At 33.4% G+C, this 21,165-nt stretch overlaps 1 protein-coding gene across 1 annotated transcript; it reads left to right on the top strand.

The window, feature by feature from the left end:
- The first annotated feature begins 11,348 nt into the window (after positions 1-11,348).
- Positions 11,349-12,896, top strand: LOC149250086 (xyloglucan endotransglucosylase protein 1-like). The gene is made up of 4 exons (XM_089458911.1): positions 11,349-11,690; positions 11,803-11,903; positions 12,017-12,210; positions 12,303-12,896. Exons 1-4 carry the CDS (start codon positions 11,519-11,521, stop codon positions 12,661-12,663), a joined length of 828 nt encoding a protein of 275 aa, XP_089315037.1. The 5' UTR covers positions 11,349-11,518; the 3' UTR covers positions 12,664-12,896.
- The last annotated feature ends 8,269 nt before the right edge of the window (positions 12,897-21,165 follow it).

Genomic DNA, 21,165 nt, shown 5'->3' with positions numbered 1-21,165 from the left:
GTTGCTTCCGCACTGCTACTACAAAAACTGCAATAATGAGTCTGATATCCCCAGAGCCTGAAGTACTAGCTTCCATAGGGTTTCTCCCTCTGAAACTAGACTCCCTCTAATTTTCAATCTTCCTATGGGAAATATATTTTCTTCTCAATCTACCAATATCAACGATCATAACTCATTTTTGTATCACTAAATATTGGCTCACTGGTCTTTCCACTAGCAGCCTTCTATCTCCATTAAGAAGTCTTCATATAGGGTCTTTTGGAGATGCCCTGAACTAGGGTTCCATAACTTTGCCTCCTAGCAGCTCATTAGTTCTTTAATGATAATTGTACATGAGGACTTCAATGACTAGTTTCTAATGTGAATCCAATTCCGATACCATGTAGAAATTATTGTATAGATTTGAAACTGATCATGAAATTTACTAAAACACAAGACTCGAATATACTCTATTGCTCTGCCGAATTCAATTCACGATCAAGAACAAACATCATAGACATGAAAAAGGGAACATCACACATGCATAGAGATTTATCTAGGGAAAGAAACTTCTTAAAACCCCTTCCTATATGTATTGCATTAATCAAATAATAGAGATGAATACATATGATTTCTCAAGCCTGAGCACAACCTATAAGTGTATAGTCTATCTCTCTGCCTAATTGATTGACTCTGGGAAACACTTAGTAAATTTTCAAGCCCTCCAAGATCCTATTTCCTTGTGTTGTTCCTTAAGGAACTGAGCCCCTAGTAATTATTAAATTCCTCAAATTGATTACGCAATTCCCAAGGATGGTCCACCTGACCTCATGCAACACCTGTACACTCAACTAGTTTACAATTGTTGGTTAACTGCCTTGGAAACTCCACCACAACTAGGAAATTCAAATTCTTTGCATGAATGAGCTAATTATTAGTTGATTGATCAGTTAACTAGGTGATCTCTGAGTTAGACTGATGTCCTACTACTTAACTAACCACCAGCTAGTTCGATTAACAGTTAGAACTAGTTTAACTGATGACAACTGAAATTGACTCAACCTAGGCTCCTAAAATGTAGGAATCACTACATACAATTGAACTTCAAGCACTTAACTACTTAAATTAACTGATCTAGACTCTTATTTTTTAGGAATCAACTCAAGCAAACTGAACTTCAACTCATTAACTCGAATTGAGTGTTATTAATTGAGTGACAAGATCCATGCTGCCTCAGTTAACTCCTCCAAATTGTCTGTTGATGTAGAATTTCAAATTTCCTCAATTTAATCAAGGTAAAATCAAATTGGGAATTTCTTGCTACATTTTTCAACATACCAATGTCTAATAGGCATTGTCAATGTTTCAAGAATATTTTCAAATGAATAAAGCTAATTGTTAAAGTCAATTGATTTGTATTTGTTTTTTCTTGTATTGTTTCACTGATTGTAGACAAATTACAATTGATCATTGGCATCCTTAACACCTTTTAGCTGACCACCATTGATCTGTTATTTTTTATTTGTGACACATATAGCTTGATTTAGATATGAGTAGTCCTATTTTATTTACAACTTCATATAAAAGTCATGAACTTTTTTCTTCACCATGCATATTCCATGTCCTACACTTGAGGCATCTAGTATGATGTCATTTGCTACAGATGGCATAGCGATCATCAATTCTTCCTAGTTTTCTCACATACTTCTTTTGACTTCTGACAATAATTTTTCAACAACCAGTTAGATGCAGAAGTTTCCAGAAAGTTTGAAAACTCCCTTTAGTTTGCAGATTTATTGTGAAACAAAGAGGTCATCAAAATCTTACTTCTATCACTAATCCTTGTCATTTTGTGAGACTTTCTACAATCTTAACCACATTTTGTTGGGTTGAATGAGTTTTTCTTTGAATTTGGATATAAGTTTGCACTTCTGATGGCATTTAAATGCCTTCTCTTAGGAAAATTCATACCTCTTGTTGGCATCCCAATTTTTCCTCGATCTTTTTGTCACTCAAAAGATTAAATTATGTTGGAAAAGTTTCTTCACGCTAGTGTACACTATTAGATATGCCTTCTAAAATATCATTTTCTTTTACTTGATCTTAGTATTTATTTTCCACATACTTATATGTGGCATATGCTTCTGTTGATGTTCTCCAATCTCATGGCTCTATTGTCCAATTCATATTTTTTTTTGAAACTTTATGAAAAGTCAAACTCACCTTTCATCAATTTCCTCTCCTGCAACAGCCATTGATCCTTTTTTAAACTATCAATATATAACATTTGAACTCGATAAATCTTCCATCTCTATCAATCCTAACCATTATGTCTTTCATAGACATAGAAATTTCAAATTCTAATGCCTAATGCTTTTCAAATTTGATATGGAATTATTGTTGGCGTTCTTCCGAAAACCTTCATACCCAGTCAATCTCATAACCAATTGTAACCATACTCCTTTTTAATTCCTAACCCTAATAAATTAAACCATAGTAACAATATTTGATTATGCATATAGATACAAATACTTCTATATAAAAAAAGCAAGGTTTCATGAAGTTTCCAAGATGGCGGAGTGCAGGAATGGGGATATGCACATGGGGGATGTGTGGGAGTACACATAAATTTTAGGAAAATTTGGGGAGGGGGGAATAGCGTGACGATAACATTAGGTAAAATTACTAATTACTTTTCTAAAAACACAAAACAAAATAGAAGATTAAATGGGGAGTTTTGTGAATATCTCCATTTCTATTAAATGTTGTTCTTTCAATTCTTAATGAGAGTGAGTGAATGTAGAAATATTGATTAGAATAAATCAATCAAAATTTTGTGCGGATTTTCCATGAAAAAATGAATGAACAATAATTTGAATGGTTGTTGTCAGCAAAACTCTTTGAGGAAAATTTCAGAAATGGTTATTAACTTTGTCTTTGATTACTTAGCTTCAACTTTGTGTTTCCTATCCAACTTATGTTTAATAAATTGTAGCCATTCATAGATTTCAACATCTTCTACAAACAAATCACTTGATGATAGATCTTAAAGGCATCTGATCGAATGGCCTTCCACTAAGGATTACGTCGTTGTATTTCTCTTTCGAGATAATTATACCAGAATGTTGGAGTTTCTTCAATGTCGAAACCTAGTTGAATGTTTGTGAACCATTTCCCCTATTGCATTTTTCTTTGTGGGTGCACAACCTTTCTTGTTTTTGTTTTGTATATTTTGCAAGGCCAATGATTTTCAACCTGAAGGTTTACTGCAAGAGTCAAGTTCTTAAAATATTTGCAGTTATCATTTTGTATGATTAGCTAAAGATTGATCCCCTGCATATTAATTTGATCATCAGTAATAGCCTACCAGATGATATCTTTACACAATACTTCTATGTAAAAATATGGGGGGCTCTTTGTAGTCCACACTTGGAGTGGTCTAGAGTCTTGCAATGGTTTATTATTAAATGATAACAATAGACTAGCTTCATATTAATGTTGAAGAAGGCATTTTGTGTATAGCTTAATCTTATTTGATGCTTGAATTTGTGTAGTTCACTTTTCATTTAGTGGAAAAATGGTTAAAGAGGATATCTAGCCTCTTGTATGCGACAATGGATCTGGTATGTTTATTTTTGGGTGCACAAACTTTGTTGTTTCTGTTTTGTATCTTTTGCAGGGCCAGTGATTTTTAGCTTGAAGGTTTACTACCAGAGTGAAGTTCTTAAAATATTTGTAGTCAACATTTTGTATGATTAGCTAAATATTGATCCCCTCCATATCAATCTAATCATCAATAATAGCTTATCAAATGATATATTTACACAATATTTATACATAAAAACATGGGGGGCTCTTTCTATTCTGCACTTGGAGTGGTCTAGAATCTTGCAACAATTTTATTGTCAAATGAAAACAATAGACGAGCTTCATATTAGTGTTGAAGAAGGCCTTTTGTGTATAGCTTAATCTTATTTTATGCTCAATTTTGTGTACTTCACTTTTCATTTAGAGGAAAAATGGTTGAAGAGGATATATAGCCTCTTGTATGCGATAATGGATTTGGTGTGGTTAAGGTAAGTAACAAATCCATGCTATGGATATGGAATGGATAACTTTGTTTACTTTGTAGATTATATCTTTTGAATACTTTCGATCATTTGGTTTTGTAAAACTATCTGTTGTGTATCTTACATGTGTAATCTATCAAGCTGAATTTGTTGGGGATGATGCTCCCTGTGCAGTTTTTCCTAGCATTATGGGTAGACCGAGGCTCACTGGTGTTATGGTTGGCATGGGGAAGAAGGATTATTATGTTGGAGATGAAGCTCAGTCAAAGAGAGGTATTCCACTCTTAAACATTCGATTCAACATGGTATTGTGACCAAATTGGATGACATGGAGGAGATCTGGAATCATACATTTTATAATGAACTCTGAGTTACCCTAGAGGATCATCCCATTCTTATCACTGAGGCTCCCATTAATCCCAAGGAAAACCAAGAAAATATGACACAAATAATGTTTGAGACATTTAATGTGCCTGCCATGTATGTTGTAATTCAATCAGTGCTTTCTCTAAATGGAAGTGGGCGTACAATTGGTGTGTATTTTGGTCACTCTATTTGTACAATGAAGATTTTAATGTTTGTTATGACGATTAATATTTTATAATTGAACCGCGCAAAATAATGTTTATTCATTTTTTTTTATGTTTCGGGGATTGTATTGAACTATGGGGATAATGTTACACACATTGTTCCAATTTATGAGGGTGATGTTCTACCTCATTCCATCTTGACGTTGTATCTTGTAGTGCATGATCTAACATATGCACTAATGGAAATTCTGACTGAGCATGACTACTCTTTAGATACAATAATAGAGTGTAAGATTTTTCGAGACATGAAAGAAAAGCTAGCCTACATTTCCTTGGACTATGAACACGAGCTTGAGACTGAAAAACGAGCTCTTCGTTGGAGAAGAGCTATGAGATTCCTGATGGTCAGGTAATTGCCAATGGAGTTGAGAGGTTTAGATGTGCATAAGTTCTCTTCCAGCCATCATTAACAAGAATGTAAGCCACTGATATCCATGAGACCACCTACAACTCTATTATGAAGTGTGATGTGGACATTCGTAAAGATTTGTATAGAAATATTGTCCTAAGTGGTGATTCAACAATGTTCCCTGCAATCATTGATCAAATACCAGCAAGGAAATCACTGCACTTGCTACAAGCACCATGAAGATTAAGGTTGCAGCACCTCCTGAAAGGAAGTACAACATTTAGATAAGAGGGTCCATTTTGGGCTCCTTGAGTACATTTTATTAGGATATCTAGGCTAACCCTATAATTGAGAGCACATAATCTTATTTACCCATATATTCAATTTAGGTAGATATTTTTGAAATTTCTATCCCTTTTTCATCTATAACTATAAATTTCTTTGTCTTGCAAATTTGGATTGTAAATTCAGAGTATGATGAATCTAGTCCATCAATTATGCATAGGAAGTGCTTCTAAAATGCGTTGTATATTTAGATTTTCTACTATGAAGGAGGAATTTATACATGTACGATGATTTCTGTCAATACCTTGGAGATATGAGAGTTGTGAAGAAGGAAAATATCTAGTTAGTTATGCTTGTAGTATATTCTGATTTACGAGGGTTAAGGTTTGTAGTAGCATTTGATTACATGTCATGACTTGTTGGTGAAGGGATGTGTTATACAAAGCTATTATGTAATATATGTGTTACACAAAGCTATTATGGAAAAGTATTAAAGAAGCTTGTCATCGACTAATTTTTAAAATTTCCATTATCATCTGTGATTTCTACTTGGTAAGAGGACTAGGTTTCCTATTTCAGTGGAACAATTCTTACAGTTCAAAGATTCGAGATATGTGTATTTGATCACAGTGCTATAGGGAATTCGTTAACCAACAGTTAAAGATGCATTTTAAAAGCATATTATGGGGTTAAGCTAGTCAATGACACGATAATTTAACTTCTTTCAGATATTATGACACCACATGGTAATAAGAACACTATATCTATATATATTTCATACCAAAATTCAAACACTTTATTTTATGTGCGCAATGTGGTAGGAATGACATCCTACATCTTTTTTCATTTTTCTTTGAGCCAGACATCCAACGAAGCTAAGGGGTTCCATCTTTTATTTGGAAGAACTCCTTAAGAGATGATATCATGGTTGTGAGATCAAAGCATTGTTGGTAGTATGCTTTATAAGTTATGAATGCATCAAACTCATAATTCCTATGGTGTCTTTCCACCTTGGTTTGATTTAGATGGCTAATCAAGTGGATCCCAAGGCATAACATGTTTTACCAGAGTTGAAATAATTGCCAAACAATGTTTGTGAGGAATGCATTTAGATTGTTAACATGTAAGTTGCTTGGACCAAACCTAAACAATTAGCTGACGATGTTCAAACTTCAAAGCAAGGAATACATTAGCAATGGATAGCCAAATGATTTATCACTTCTGTGTCATGACTTCTATCAATTGAAAATGATAATGTTGGTGATATGATAGAAGGCCATATTTTTTTATATATGTATATATAGTTAAAGTTCTCCACCTTTATATATATATATATATATATATCTTTTATGAATTTAAACAACACTTAGAACAACCGAATTGATTTGTTCTTGGATAGAAAAAGTTTCTTCTCATTTTCTATAAGTATTGTAAATAAGGGGAAAGAGGTAAGCACTTAAAAATTATATGAGGTGAGAATGCAATTTATTTTTCATGTCCTTAACATTGTTTGGAAGTCCAATTTATTGCATAGCAGCAAGCTTCGAAAGGAAATATTTCCTTAACCCACTTATGGTTTTAATTTTTCTTATCTAGAGGAATCTTCTTATTATACTTATCAATTGTGTCACTTTTATCAAGCCAAAAGTAACCCCCTTGGGAGATGCTCACATTAATTTGTTACCAAAAGTAAAGGTTTTTTTAGTCTCTCTTCTATGCCAAAAAAACTCTTTTTACAACATATAAACCTTGTATATTTTCTATACACCTTGTTATTTTTCTAGCATTTCTTTCCCCACTTTGTGTTTTCAAAACATAAAGGGAGTCTCTAAAACCATAATAATTTTGTTGTTGGATCTCCGTAAGCACTATGGTTTTGATTGTAAGTCCCACATATCCTTATGCCTCTATTTCCAATATTCTTATATGGTGTGAGTCATAAGGTATTTAATAAATTGAGCAAATGGAAGAGGGTAGATGGCCTAAGGTTGTCTTTAATGACAGATTGTGCAAGAGAAAAAAAACTTGGATGCAACAAAATAACAAATGGTTTAGTAAATGGGGTATTTGCTTGAACGCCTGTCAAAACTTTTGTTATGGAAAAGTTCCAGAAGCGTACTTGGGATAAACAGGTAAGAAGAAAGAAAAAGTACTACATTGAAGTGTTTAATCACTCATAGTCATCAACCAAAAGCATACGTAGAGGCCAATATCTCCTAGAGAGCCAAAATTATTATTGCTTAGTTAATGACTAATTCTCATCAACTTCGTTGTTAAACAGGGTGAAAGAAGTGTGGGAGGAAAGAGTATGCATTTTTTGTTCTTTCGGAAAAGTGGAAACAGAAAAGCATTTCATTTTAGAATGTGAGGCCTTCAAAGACAACAAGAAAAGTTATGCAGATATGCTAAAGGTTTGTCAAGAAGCTCGAAGCATTTATTTTGAAGCTTCACATAAAAAGGAACAAATACATCAAACAAATAAAAAAACTTCACATAAAAAGGAACAAATACATCAGCAAATAAAAACACAATCCTCATCAACATTAAATAATCTCTTTTTTTCTTTTTTTTCCATATTAAAAAAACCAAACCAAACACTATCCGAATATCTTTACACCTTTAGTGGTAAATATAATATTATTTACAACCAAATATATATGACTACACGACTTTATTAAATTTTTTGACTTAATATTTTTAAACGGAACCTGAATAACCATAATATTCAATATCATTTTCCTCGGCATGCGTCATGGATACATTATTCCCTACACAATAAATGTGCCGAATCGACCACTTTTACTTTTGAAACCCGCAAGGAACACGGGATGCACTCGAAAGTCGATGAGCAGCAGTGCACTGAAACAACTTGTACGACACAAACAAATTTGACATCATGTCATCACGGTATTGCGAAATAGAGAAATAGAGTAACCTTTGCCCGGAAAATAGTGGCAACTTTGGCAAGATGTTTGATACATGTTTTCCTGGTGTCTTGAAATAGAGTAGTGTTTGTTTATAAAAATAGTGAAATTTTTTGATAAAATTTTATAAGAAGTTTGAGAAATTTGATTTATCATTGTTAAATTTTAACATTTTAAATATCTAATCATTTTTTTTAACAATATTAAATCATTTCCACCCTAAAACAATTTAAACAATTTCTTTTTAAAAAATAATAAATAAATCTAACTTTCCATACAAAATTATAGTGTTAATAGACAAAGCCTTTGAAATTAGGAAAAGCAAGGGGCGGAGATACTAGTAAGCATTTGACCCTCTCTGCGGATATAATCCAACAACGGCCGCGCACATCATGCGGCCCTATCTACTGAAATGGAACAAATCAGAGCTCTATGTCAACCCATCTCATACTCAAACGCCATCCACCGTTGGGGTGATTTAATCGGCACCAGGGATCAAAATTGAACACGTCAGAGCTTTTCAAAGGGGCTCTGTCACGTTAGAGAAGTCGGGAGAAAAAATTACTCGTCAAAAAAAATTTAAAAATTGATTTTTGTCATTTAAAAAACAAATTGGAATAATATCTTAAAAAATTTTAAGAAGTGCTGTAAAATTGTCAACCTTTTTTTTTAAATTTCATTTTTTCTGAAATTAGAATTTTAGGAATGTTGAATTTGTAAATTTCTTTTCATGTTAAAACTTAAATCCCATTTCAGAAACTCTCATTTCAAAAACAACAGTTTCTTTTTGAGTTGTTTTTTCTAATTGTGCATATGATGCAAGTTCTTATTAATTATTATGTCACAATTACTTTTTGATGCCATTACATTTAGCAGTTTCTGAGTTGCTCCCATTTCAAAAACAACAGTTTCTTTTTGAGTTGTTTTTTCTAATTGTGCATATGTTGGAAGTTCTTATTAATTATTATGTCACAATTACCCTTTGATACCATTACATTTGGTAGTTTCAATATTAGATGTCAATATGGGCCATGTATTAGGTCTGTGATTTCACTGGGTTGTGCCTGAAGGCTGCCCAAAGCAAGGTTTGACGACAATTTTAGCTGGAGAGGAGCATAGATTCATCATTCAGCAAACGCTTGTCAAGCAAGGTTTCAACATGATTTATGCTTGGAGAGGAGGGCATTCAACAGGCTTCCTAACATACTGGATTTGATTTGTTTGCGGATTCCCAATTCCTGGTATGTTTTCATATTAAAAAAGGAGATACCAAAAAAATATACACCTTTGTACACTCTTTTGTTGAATCCTAAACCTGTTTAGAATTTTACTGAATTTTTTCGTTCATGCAATAAACTTAAATTTGATTGAGCTAATTGTATATTGGCTTGAACGTTCTGGTCACAAAAATTTCCTACAAAATTAATCCTTATCTGAACTGGAGCAGGAATATAGGTCTCATGTTTATCCATTAATGGTAAATGCATAGTTGGGGTTGTTGTTCCACAATTCTCCTGTGAAAAATTAAAACGAAATTTGAAAATAATTTACTGTTGTCAATTGAATTGCTCTTTTTTTTTATGCTTTTCGTTATAGAAGTGCGACCTGAATATGTGCCCTTCTAAATGAAATTAAAACCTACCCTTCAAATTTGATCACTGATCAGCGCCTCATTAATTCTTCGGCAACTCACGGCCATCTCGGTATCCAACCTGCATGGTAGTGGCATGGGATAATGTCTACCCGAGTAGTATACTAGTTTAATGTGATGAAATGGTTTTTTTCTTCTTATAATTTTAATTATTTTTAAAATTTTAATTTTGGTTGTTTAATCTATAAAATTAGATGGTTTAAATATTTTTAAATATCTCAAATATTCTTAAAGTATTAAATTTATTTAAAAAAAAAACAACGGTTTTTTTAAAATAAGGAAAAAATTCTATTAAAACTCATACACACCACTAGATTTCACTTTCAAATTTAACTCTACGTCATCACAGTCATCACAATATACACACCATTGGAATTCACTTTCAAATCTAACCCTACGTGATCACCAGTCACAGGCTGCATAGTTGGATACATCGAAACGGCAGTGAGATGCGCTGTTGACTCTGTTCTTTATAGATGCATAGAAACAGCGGTGCAATGGGCAATCGTTATCAAGCCGTTCCTTATAGACGAATAAGAAACCAAGAAACACTTAAATAATTTTCATTAAATCATGTTTTCAAGATTATCAAACATCTTAATTATAAATTCAAGAATTTTTTTATAATTAAAAAAAAAGAAAGAAACATAATTATAATAAAAGAATTGCTACAACTATAATGTTCAACCAGTTGTTGAATGGAAACCACAAATTGTTCGATGCCTCTATATTTATCACATGTAATGGAGTCGTTGCAAAGGACGGCTTTGCCCGCGGTTAAAGTATTCACAAATATTTATTTTTAAGAGAGACGTCATATCTGATGTCTTTAGTGAAAAGCCCGTGGGGTAACCAAACTCAAAATGCCACCTGGATGGAGGCACTAAGTTGGAAATCCGAATGGATTGGTCTACAGTTCTACTCACTCCTTGGGTGTGCTTGCATTTAAAATCAAATCTACGGTGCATTCCAGAAAATGGCACCACGTTGAAAGCGATTGAGTTGAGTTGGAACGCACCATTACAAATATACCATCTTGGTTTTCCACAAAGGCAAAGAGTGCCGCGATGTCCGTCAACCAATTGTTGTTTCAGGTCCTATACCTATCGCTATTGTTCCCTCATACAGTGTGCCTGCCTGAATACGTGTCGCTATTGAGGGCCTCGATTGTTTTCCCGGATGGTTCCTCGAGGCTCCCTCCATGGAATTCAATCTTGGAGTCGGTGGCTTCATAGCCGTCGCTTTTCTGATGTTTCATCCATTCCTACCACCACGATGCAGATGGAATGAGATGGGACACGCCCATGTTTTCTAGAAATGCAACTCAAAGGTCCTCACAACGGCATTTGATCATTTCAATGTCTGCCTGCCTCGCAGCAGCTGTATATCTTCTTTGTCGCCGCCCACGTTTCTATCGCTACCTCGTTTCTATACGCTGCCCACCGCCGTTTCTTTTGTATATAAACCAATCGACCGTCACTCCAAACCATATAGCGTCCACAGCGATTTAAGCCTACCATATGTTTGAGCGACTTCACTCATTCATTGCTGCATTACTCTTTCTTTGCACGCGTCCATCTCGAGCTATTCTATTCCTTTCATCCCTTCCCTACACTAATCTGCACTTGGATCTAAAATTCAAGTTCCTTTATTTCTATTAATCCATAATTATGGACACAGGAACGCCCCTCCTCTTTCTTTTCTTATTAATAACCTCGTCGAGTCTTCTTGTAATTGTTTCTGCAAATTTCTACAACGCTGTCGACATCACATGGGGCGATGGTCGTGGTAAAATCCTTGACAATGGCCAACAGTTGCAGCTTACTCTGGATCGCACTTCAGGTAATATTGCGTAAATTTGTTTTCCATGGTATGATGACCTGTTCTTCATCCATAGTTATTATACTACATGTACACATCTTAATCCTTCCCTTCTTCCTTTCCTTGATAACAGGTTCTGGGTTTCAATCCAAGAATGAATATCTCTTTGCTAAAGTTGATATGCAAATCAAGTTGGTACCTGGGAACTCTGCCGGCACAGTTACTGCTTATTATGTATGTATTACCCTGCCCTGCCCTATGCTATTCCGAACACACAAATATATAGCTATACCTTGTACTGTGCTATGCTATGCTAACAATATGTTGGTGTTATGACCCCATTACAGCTGTCGTCTCAAGGTCCCAAGCACGACGAAATAGACTACGAATTTCTAGGCAACCTATCTGGAGATCCCTATATTATGCACACTAATCTCTTCGCTCAAGGCCTTGGCAATCGTGAACAACAATTCTACTTGTGGTTCGACCCAACCATGGCTTTTCACACTTACTCCGTGCTCTGGACACCCAATCAAATTACGTATGTATTCTAAATTCTAATTACTTATTCATCCATTCAATAGAATTCAATACGATTTCTCAAAATAACAAAAATACATGTGTGTTATTCAGATTTTCTGTAGACGGGATTCCTATTCGCGTGTTTAAAAACAGGGAGACAGAGTTGGGTACAATAGATAGCAATTATCATTATCCGAAGAACCAAGCAATGAGGATATACTCCAGCCTTTGGAACGCAGATGATTGGGCAACGAGAGGTGGCCTGGTCAAGACAGACTGGACTAAAGCCCCCTTTGTTGCATCCTTCAGCAACTTCAGTGCCGCTACTTCTTCTTCTAACTTCGCCGGAGAGGAGGTTTTGGACTCGAACCAAGAGCAGAAACTCCAGTGGGTGCGAAAGAACTATATGATCTATGATTACTGTTCAGACACAAAGAGGTTCCCCCAGGGACTACCGGCGGAATGCAAATGAGCACATTTGACTCAACTCGTCGTCTAATTGATGAATTCTAGATGCCCTGCCCTTACAACCATTCTTTCTTCCTTATATTCTTTACTATGACATTCATTCTGTCCCCGTTTTCCGGTGCATATAATACTGCATAATAATATGTAATAATCCAGAAGATTGATTATTTTGTTTTCGTATAATAATCCAGAAGATTGATTATTTTGTTTTCGTATAATAATCCAGAAGATTGATTATTTTGTTTTTGTATAATATCAATATCTATAAGCGGACACAGATACTGTTGTTCTTTACGTTTCTGTAATTGAAAACTGATTCGCATGATTTCATAATCCAACTTATGAAGCACCGAAACCATTGACCGAGTTGGTATATATTAATGTCCTTTCCCCCAAAGTTGCGAATATTTTTCTAAGGTGGATAATGAATCTCTTCTTTCTGTGTCTATAGTTAAAATTTGATTCCTTAGCAATTGTGTATCCTTGAAAATTAATTACCACAGAAATTTTGATAATCCAAAACAAACACCCATACATGGGACATCATGGCTTTATTTATTAAGATACATCGAGTGATGATTCATGACGAGAATGAATGAATGATTAACACGGCCAGACTTCAAGCCAACACCTTCCATCTCCATAACCGGCGAGCAGGACAACAATAGCACACGCAATTAATACTGCAAGCAAGAACGCCAAAATGAATTTCATGACTGCATCTAACTGTTGTATCTGACTTGACTTTCGATTCGATGATACAAACAGTTTGGTGAAGAATGAATGGTATTCTTCCGTTTTATAATAAAGGCAAATGAGTGAAATCTGATTATAAGTTCAGAGGTTTTAAATACAAGTCTCGCTTGCACGTCACCGTCTGGCTCCGTAAATCAGTTGGACACGGTAGTCTGTTTGGAAATGGAAAAAAAATCAAGAAAACGCCAACTTTTCCCATTCACGGTGTCCAAATTCTGGTTGCGTCTGGAGCAAGCAACATGTTTTGTTGAGAAAGAGAATGGAATGTGGAGCATTCGGGATGTTCAGAATTCCATCCACACATCACAACAAGATATCAAGCGCGCAGCATATCGACACTAAGGGTTTTTTCTCAGCCAGAGAACAATCATTTCGACATCAAATGGAATCCATAAGCTCGTTACCAATGATGGTGCCGGGAGAAGAGAACGCGGTCTTGGGACGGCCTGCCAGGTTCGCCGAGCTTATCTCGGTTGCCAGATTCGGCGAGCTTATGTCGGTTCGTTATGTTTGTCGACGTGGCCAACTGGGCCCCTCGCCGTCTCCATTAACGTCCGTTTACATAACGAGAGAAACTCATCCCCTGGCGAAGTCTTAAACTCCAGGAAAATTTGCAATTGAGAACCCCTGCCGCCGTGTGGCCATTCAGTGTACTTGATAACCCCTGCGGACAGTTTCAGTTTCAATTTCAAATTCGAATTCAAAATCTAAACTCCCTGCAGCTTAACGCCTCTCCTTTGTCCGCTCGCTTATTTCAAAAACACTGTTTAGCTTGAATTGATGGACGGTAATGGCAGAACGCAGAGCGGGAGCCCAGGAAAACGGCAAGAGAATTCATATTGGAAATCAAAATGCAGTGTATGTTCTCTATATTTTTTTTCACTGTTTGGAAACGATCTTGAAATAATTCCTAATTCCTTGAACATAGAGTGGTTTTTGGAATTTCTATGCCAGCGATTTTATACGGGGTTGTTCAGATAATGAGAGTTCATGCTCTGTTTGGACCAATCTTTGAGTACTCTTTAGTTATCAATGGCTACTCTTTATGTTTTCTGTACATGAAGTGATTTAGAGTAGAAAATTGAGTCATATTTGTAAATTTCAATGTAAAATTTTGATTTTTAAATTTATTTTAAAATGATGGAATGTTTTTATTATAATATTAAAAAAAAATAAAGAATAAATATGGTATAGAAAATGGGAAAAATTTATTTATAAAAAAAAATAGATTTAAATTAAATATTTCATTTCCACTCATTATATTACTTGAATATTGCTTAAAATTGAATTTACTTGAAAATATTCTTCCCATAATATTCAATTTGCACATTATTAATTATGATATGGTATAATTTGATTAAGGGAAAATGGAGAGAAAATTTATTTATAAAAAAGAATAGATTTAAATTGAATATTTCATTTCCAGTGATTATACTACTTCAATATTTCTTAAAAATTGAATTCACTTGAAAATACTTTTCCCATAATATTCAATTTGAGCATTATTAATTATGATCAATAAATTGTATCTATTTTTATGTGGTTTTTTTTCATAAACAACAATTCTATTTGAAATTATTAGAAATATTTCTATTATTTCTCTCAACCCAATCACTTTGTTGCAAATATTTTAATTATTAATTTAAATTACCAATATATGGCCTCAAAATAAAAAAACAAAAACAAAAAGAGACATTCCTAATTTAAATATTAACTATATTGTATATTTAAATTATTAACTTTATTATTAATATTTTAATTTTTAACATAAATTACCAATATATCACTTCAAAAACAAAAGCAAAAAAACAATTGCTAATTTACATATTAATTATATTTTATATTTAAATTATTTTTATAAATTCATATGATAATCAAAATGCCCTAGTTACACTGGAATTTGCAAGCACTTTGAGAGTACAATTAACATCGTGAAATTATAATAACATAAATTATTTCCAGTGTGTTTGTTCTCATTTCTATTACAAAATTTTAGATTTTTAGATTTATTGTATTTAAATTTCAAAACTTTTTTGAAATTTTTTATTTATGTTTTTTTATATTCCAAATCTATAATATACAAGGTGCCTCTCTAATGAGATATGTGTGAAATATAGTCAATTTAGTCAATCACATTCATTTTATATATATATATATATATATATAAAAGTTTATATGTTTATATATATATGAGTGTATAATATAATATTTTTATGAAAAAAATTGTAATTATTTATATATTTTAAGCTTTTAATATATATATATATATATATAATTTTTTGTTTAAAGATATAAAAAATTTAGGGAATTTATTTTAATTTTTTTTAGGTGTATTTAGTTTTTTTTATTTTATCTACTAAAAATTTGAATATGTCACTTATCATAAATAATACTTTAATAGTGCACCATTCATGGTCCATCTAAAGCCCCATGGACATGGGTGCATTTACCATGTTTTTTTTTCTTTATTTATTTTTGAATGATGACCTTTGCTTGTTTTAAATAGATTTTCTTCTTTACTTTATTTATTTTATATTTTAATTTTTAATTTTAATTTAATAGCTATAATAACAATGTTATCTTGAACATTTTTTGTTTTTCCATGTTATTGTTGTCTTTTTATCCACATGAAGTTGTTTATGTTCTCAAATTATATATATATATATATGATCTTAGATTTTTTTGGTACATTTACTTTGTTACTTTCTTAAATTTTCATTTATTTTTTAGTGTATTCTTGGATTAAGATTATAAGAGGCTTAGAATATTTCATATTCTTTGTTATTTATTATTTTTTAGCATATTCTTGGATAAGGGTCTTTATTCTTTTTAGGTAGATTTTCTTTATGATGATGATGATGATGATTAAATTCCACTAAGACCAATGCAGTCTATGGGACCTCTTATTTCTATGCTCAAAAAGAAGGGAAATAAACGCACCAAGATCGCTATAGTTGGGTTGACTTAAAAATTCAAGAAGATTGAAAGTGTGACAGATATTAGGGAAATGAGAGTGCATGTGAATAAGAGTCGGACAATCTAAAAGAAATTGCTTTTCATCCTCCACCCTCTTAGTATCACAGAGCTAACAAATTCTATTGTCCCAAGGAGTCTTGGGAGTAGACAAACGATTGTTTTCACTTCGAAGCTAATGAGAATTAGTTCTAATCTTAACAATGTTTATATTTTTCTTCAAGTTGGTAAAAATAGAAAGATAATTTTGGTTCTCAAGGGTGGGGTTTATCACCTCCTTATAATATCTTAACTTATTTTTACCCTTCATCTCCTTAGCATCCCATATCTTATCTTTAAATTTGGAGGTGATAGCATCTTTGAAACTATCCTTGCTTCCGAGGATGATCTCCTCATTTATCCCCCAATGGTTGAGCCAAGACTGGGCATCCTTATGCCACCCACGCTTGAGGTGAAGGTGTGGTTTTTACTAAAGTTAGAAGAAATTTTAGGAAGCTTCTTGGATTCCATGTTGTAAATCTTCTTCTTATACATGAGATACTTAAACATAGCCCTGCTTTGAATAGGGGAGAACCCAACTTCGATCAGGAGGATAGGGTAAGGGGTATTTCCCTTAATCTTGAGATTGTAGGTTTGAATTGTTTTTTAATCATCTCAATATTTCTCCACGACTATTTGGATATACTGCAACACAATACTTCACAATCATATAGGACGACATGGGTGATGAGGGTCTCAAAGAGGAACCTTATTTTACTCCAAATACAAATATCGACATCCTTACATTTTTTTTCAAGCTCATAATAAGCTTTCCAGACTCCAATAATCATTTTCTCAATGTTGTAATTCCAATTAAGTTGATAAGGAATGTCAATACCCAAATATGTTTAAAAAGAGACTTGTTCCAAGCAATTGTTATCATAGACAAAATTTCCGTGGGTAATCTTTTTGGATTTAATTATCATGATGGTATTAACCATCATACCCATCTTCGAAAAATAGTCATGAAGAGCCTTAAGTTTCTTGTTTGGGTCCTCGCCTTAAGTTTCTTGTTTGGGTCCTCATGCCTTCTAGTAAGAAGAAAGATATCATCAACGTAGAGGAGAAGAGTAATGATAATATGAGCAAGCTCGATCCCCTTGCACCCCGCAATTTCCAAACACTCCTCTAGCTTATCGATGTAAACACCAAAAAGGGTAGGGGAAAGGGGACACCCTTTCTTAACCCTGATATTACATTTAATATCTTTATACCACCCTCCGTTGGTCTTAAGCTTGGCAACAATAGTCTCGTCGAGGTGAATCACAAAAAGCTGCAACTCGGGAGGAATCATTATTTTGTCAAGTCTTTTCCAAATCTTATCCTGAGGAACAGTGACAAAGGCTTTTCTAAAGTCCATAAAATAACACAAGAGATAAACTTTACTATTGTGACATTCCTCGGCAATGATGCTCAGAGTGACAAGATGGTCAATAGTCGAGTGGTATCTCGACCATCATAACCACAATTTCTTAGTTTCCATGTCAATGTGGCATTTTTCTTATCCTCATGATTGCTTGTGTTTTCAATTGTAATTATTCATATAGAAGATTTATAACCTTTACCTTAGATTTTTTCTTTGGTACATTTGCTTCGTGTTTCTTTCTCAATTTTATTTATTATGCCATAAGGCGTTTCCTCTGAAACAAACTTCCCTCCCATCCCACCTGTACGTTTGTGTGCCTTTGATTTACGCGTTAGATGAAAGAAATAGCCTCCACCATTCGATTGAAAATGGTTATTAGTAAGTTACAATTATCTAACGGGTTTCTATGTGATACTGTGTTAGACTTCATCCACACGAACCAGTGTTCGATGGGCAGCGTAGGATAGACAATAAGCTCTCCAAGGTGTTTGCTGGGCATCCTCTTATACACAATAAGCTTTCACAGTGTAATGTTTTGAGCTGTAATGGCTGCACTGTTTTTATATTGTTTTTCAGCTGCAATGATTGCATTGTTTTTTACTCGAGTGGCAACCCTGTTTCCAAACTTGTGACCTGGTTCTGAAGCGATGCTAGTGTCTATGGAGCTCCACTTCAGATAGGGTTGCGGGGTTTGATAGCCGATATGGGTTTGTTTGTTGATGGGAAGCCTCATCGAGACAACCATATTGTTGGTGTAACAATAATGGGACAACTATACTGTTGCGTAACAATCATGGGCATGCCACCAGTGATGGTATCCGGGATAATCATTTTTATGCATAGAGGCAACAACGTCGAGGTGTGGATTGCTGGATTGGTGGGTTGGGTTATAACATGATGGTATCATATTTGGAGGGTGCCCAGGTTGAATCTGTTACAACAGTGGTTGAATCCATTACAACATGTGCGTTTTTTTAACTGTGCATTATTTGCAGAAAATAGGACTCTCGTTAAAGGTTTGTATGGCTGTGTAGCGATGAGTGCCCACCCAGCCGAGATATATTAGTATTTAGCTTGTATTTTTAAATAATTAGATATATAATAAGTTGCAAAATATTCTTCAATTCACAAAAATATTTAAAAAGTAAATATTACTATTTATAGGACACTTTTTTAATTTTAAATTAATATTGACACCTTAGATGAAGTTGTATTTTTATAAATTTATATATATTACAAACAACTACCATAAATGTTTATAATGAGATTTAATTTAATTTAAATTTTAATTAATCATTTTTTCATATTTATATTAATATAACTTGAATTTGAAAATACAATGTTATAAGAAATAAAGTATTAACTATTTTTTTTTCTTTATTTTTGGTAGTTTCTATTTTGAAGTTCAGTGTCTGTGAGAGCTTGGCATGTGAACACATTTCATCGAGATATTTCCCATTTGATTCTAGGCAATTCAAGGATTTTATGGGGAATCTGTCAACTTATGTGAGATATATCTGATGGTCATTGGAGAAAATCCCAACAAGAGCCTCCAAATTGACGAGCATTAGAGAATTAACTGTGGTGCAGGACGCACTCTAGAACCTTTGTTTCTCCTTTGCTGGCGGTCAATGGTGCAGAACCTTTGTTTCTCCTTTGCTGGCGGCCAATGGTGCAGAGCTTACAGGTAGATTATGTTGTTGTAACGTGCAGGTAGATTATGTTGTTGTAACGTGCAACTCTATTTAATAGATCAAAGTTAGAAAAAGCCATTGCAGGGCAGAAAAAGGTGTGTTGTATGATCAAAGAAAAGAGGTTGTCCCAACATAGTATGGATCATCTATTTTTTTGGTAAGAAAAAGGCAAACACGCACCATAAAACATTCATCATAAATATCAATTCAAAGTCTTCTATAACTTTCATTCTAAAGCTAAGTGTTTCGGCACATTAATATTACTACTGATATTTTGATAGTTACATAAATATCAATTCAAAGTCTTCTATAACTTTCATTCTAAAGCTAAGTGTTTCGGCACATTAATATTACTATTGATATTTTGATAGTTACACCTGAGATGTAACGAAGCTCTGCATGCATGGCAATATGTGAATGGCATCAAATCTATGTAAGTGAATTATGAGTAAATAATTGGATCAAGTATTCTATAATTATATGAGAATAAATTTTCTAAGCTGATATTTTTTTTAATTTAAATGAAAGACATTTATGAAGATTTTTATTTGTTTATAAAAATTTAGTAGTAAAGTAAATTGATTACTTCTTATTTTTTTAAGGTTAATTATAATATAATAGTGTAAGATTTATTATTATTTCATTAATAATTATAAATTAATCATCTCTATAAAAATTAGAAGAAAAAATGTGATAAATTTTTAAATATGAATTATTTTATAGTTTTATATAGATATGGAAAGTATAAAATTTCATTGAAATATTTTTATTTGAAAAAAAAATTACTATGAATTTGTAATTTATATTATATAGTTTCTTCTTTTTATGTTTAATTAATAGGATCTAAATATAATCTTTATTTTGAGAAATGGTGATGATGCTTCCTAATTTTTTGGTTTAGGTACTATGTTACACTTTGGTTCTTATTGCCTGAACATTTTCTAGTTTTTTACATCAGTGTGTCCTTTTTGAAGGATTGGATACCACCATAGACTCACTTGGTGAGAGGAAGATAGCCTTAAAACTACATAGTGGTTGCTTGGCCAAAGTGAAGGAGAACCTAAAGTATGATGGCACATCTCCAAATGTGGGTAACCACATCTAATAAAAGGACCACATAGTTGTTGTAAAATTCATGGTGATTTGGCCCTCTTAAAAATACCTCACGTGATAGGTCAATACTACATGCAAAATGAAAGGACAAAATGATCTCAAACTAGGCTCCAAGGGTTTCTTCACCTATGTGGAAGACAATGAGCATATTTTTAGAGGACGCTATTTTTTCCAATTCAACTAGTCTACATATGAGACACTGAAAAATATGATTTAGTCCTAATAAAGAAACATTCATTAAAGTCTTTGTTTGTAACAAAATGTATTACCTTTGGAATTCTAGGAACAAGAAACTATTGAAGGTGTCTAAAACACCCTAAGTTCCTTTGTTAAAGTTTCATAACTCACTATAATGGATGATTACACCTCATATGTTCATATTTGTGTGTATGTGAATGTGAATGGAGTGCTCCCTGAATCTATCAACATATGCTACCAAGATATAGAATGGATCCAAACCTTGGACTATGAGTACATTCCATTTTAGTGAAAATATTAGACTATGAGTAGGTGAGCCCTTATTTTTCACCAAAATAAACCCCACACAACTCCAAAAGGAAAAAAA

The sequence above is a fragment of the Pinus tabuliformis genome, chromosome 7 (assembly GCF_031772625.1).
Source record: "Pinus tabuliformis cultivar Carrire ecotype Pingquan chromosome 7, CPIR1, whole genome shotgun sequence".
Lineage (NCBI taxonomy): Eukaryota > Viridiplantae > Streptophyta > Pinopsida > Pinales > Pinaceae > Pinus > Pinus tabuliformis.
The sequence above is the reverse complement of the archived record's forward strand: the minus strand, read 5'-3'. Positions and strand labels throughout refer to the sequence as shown.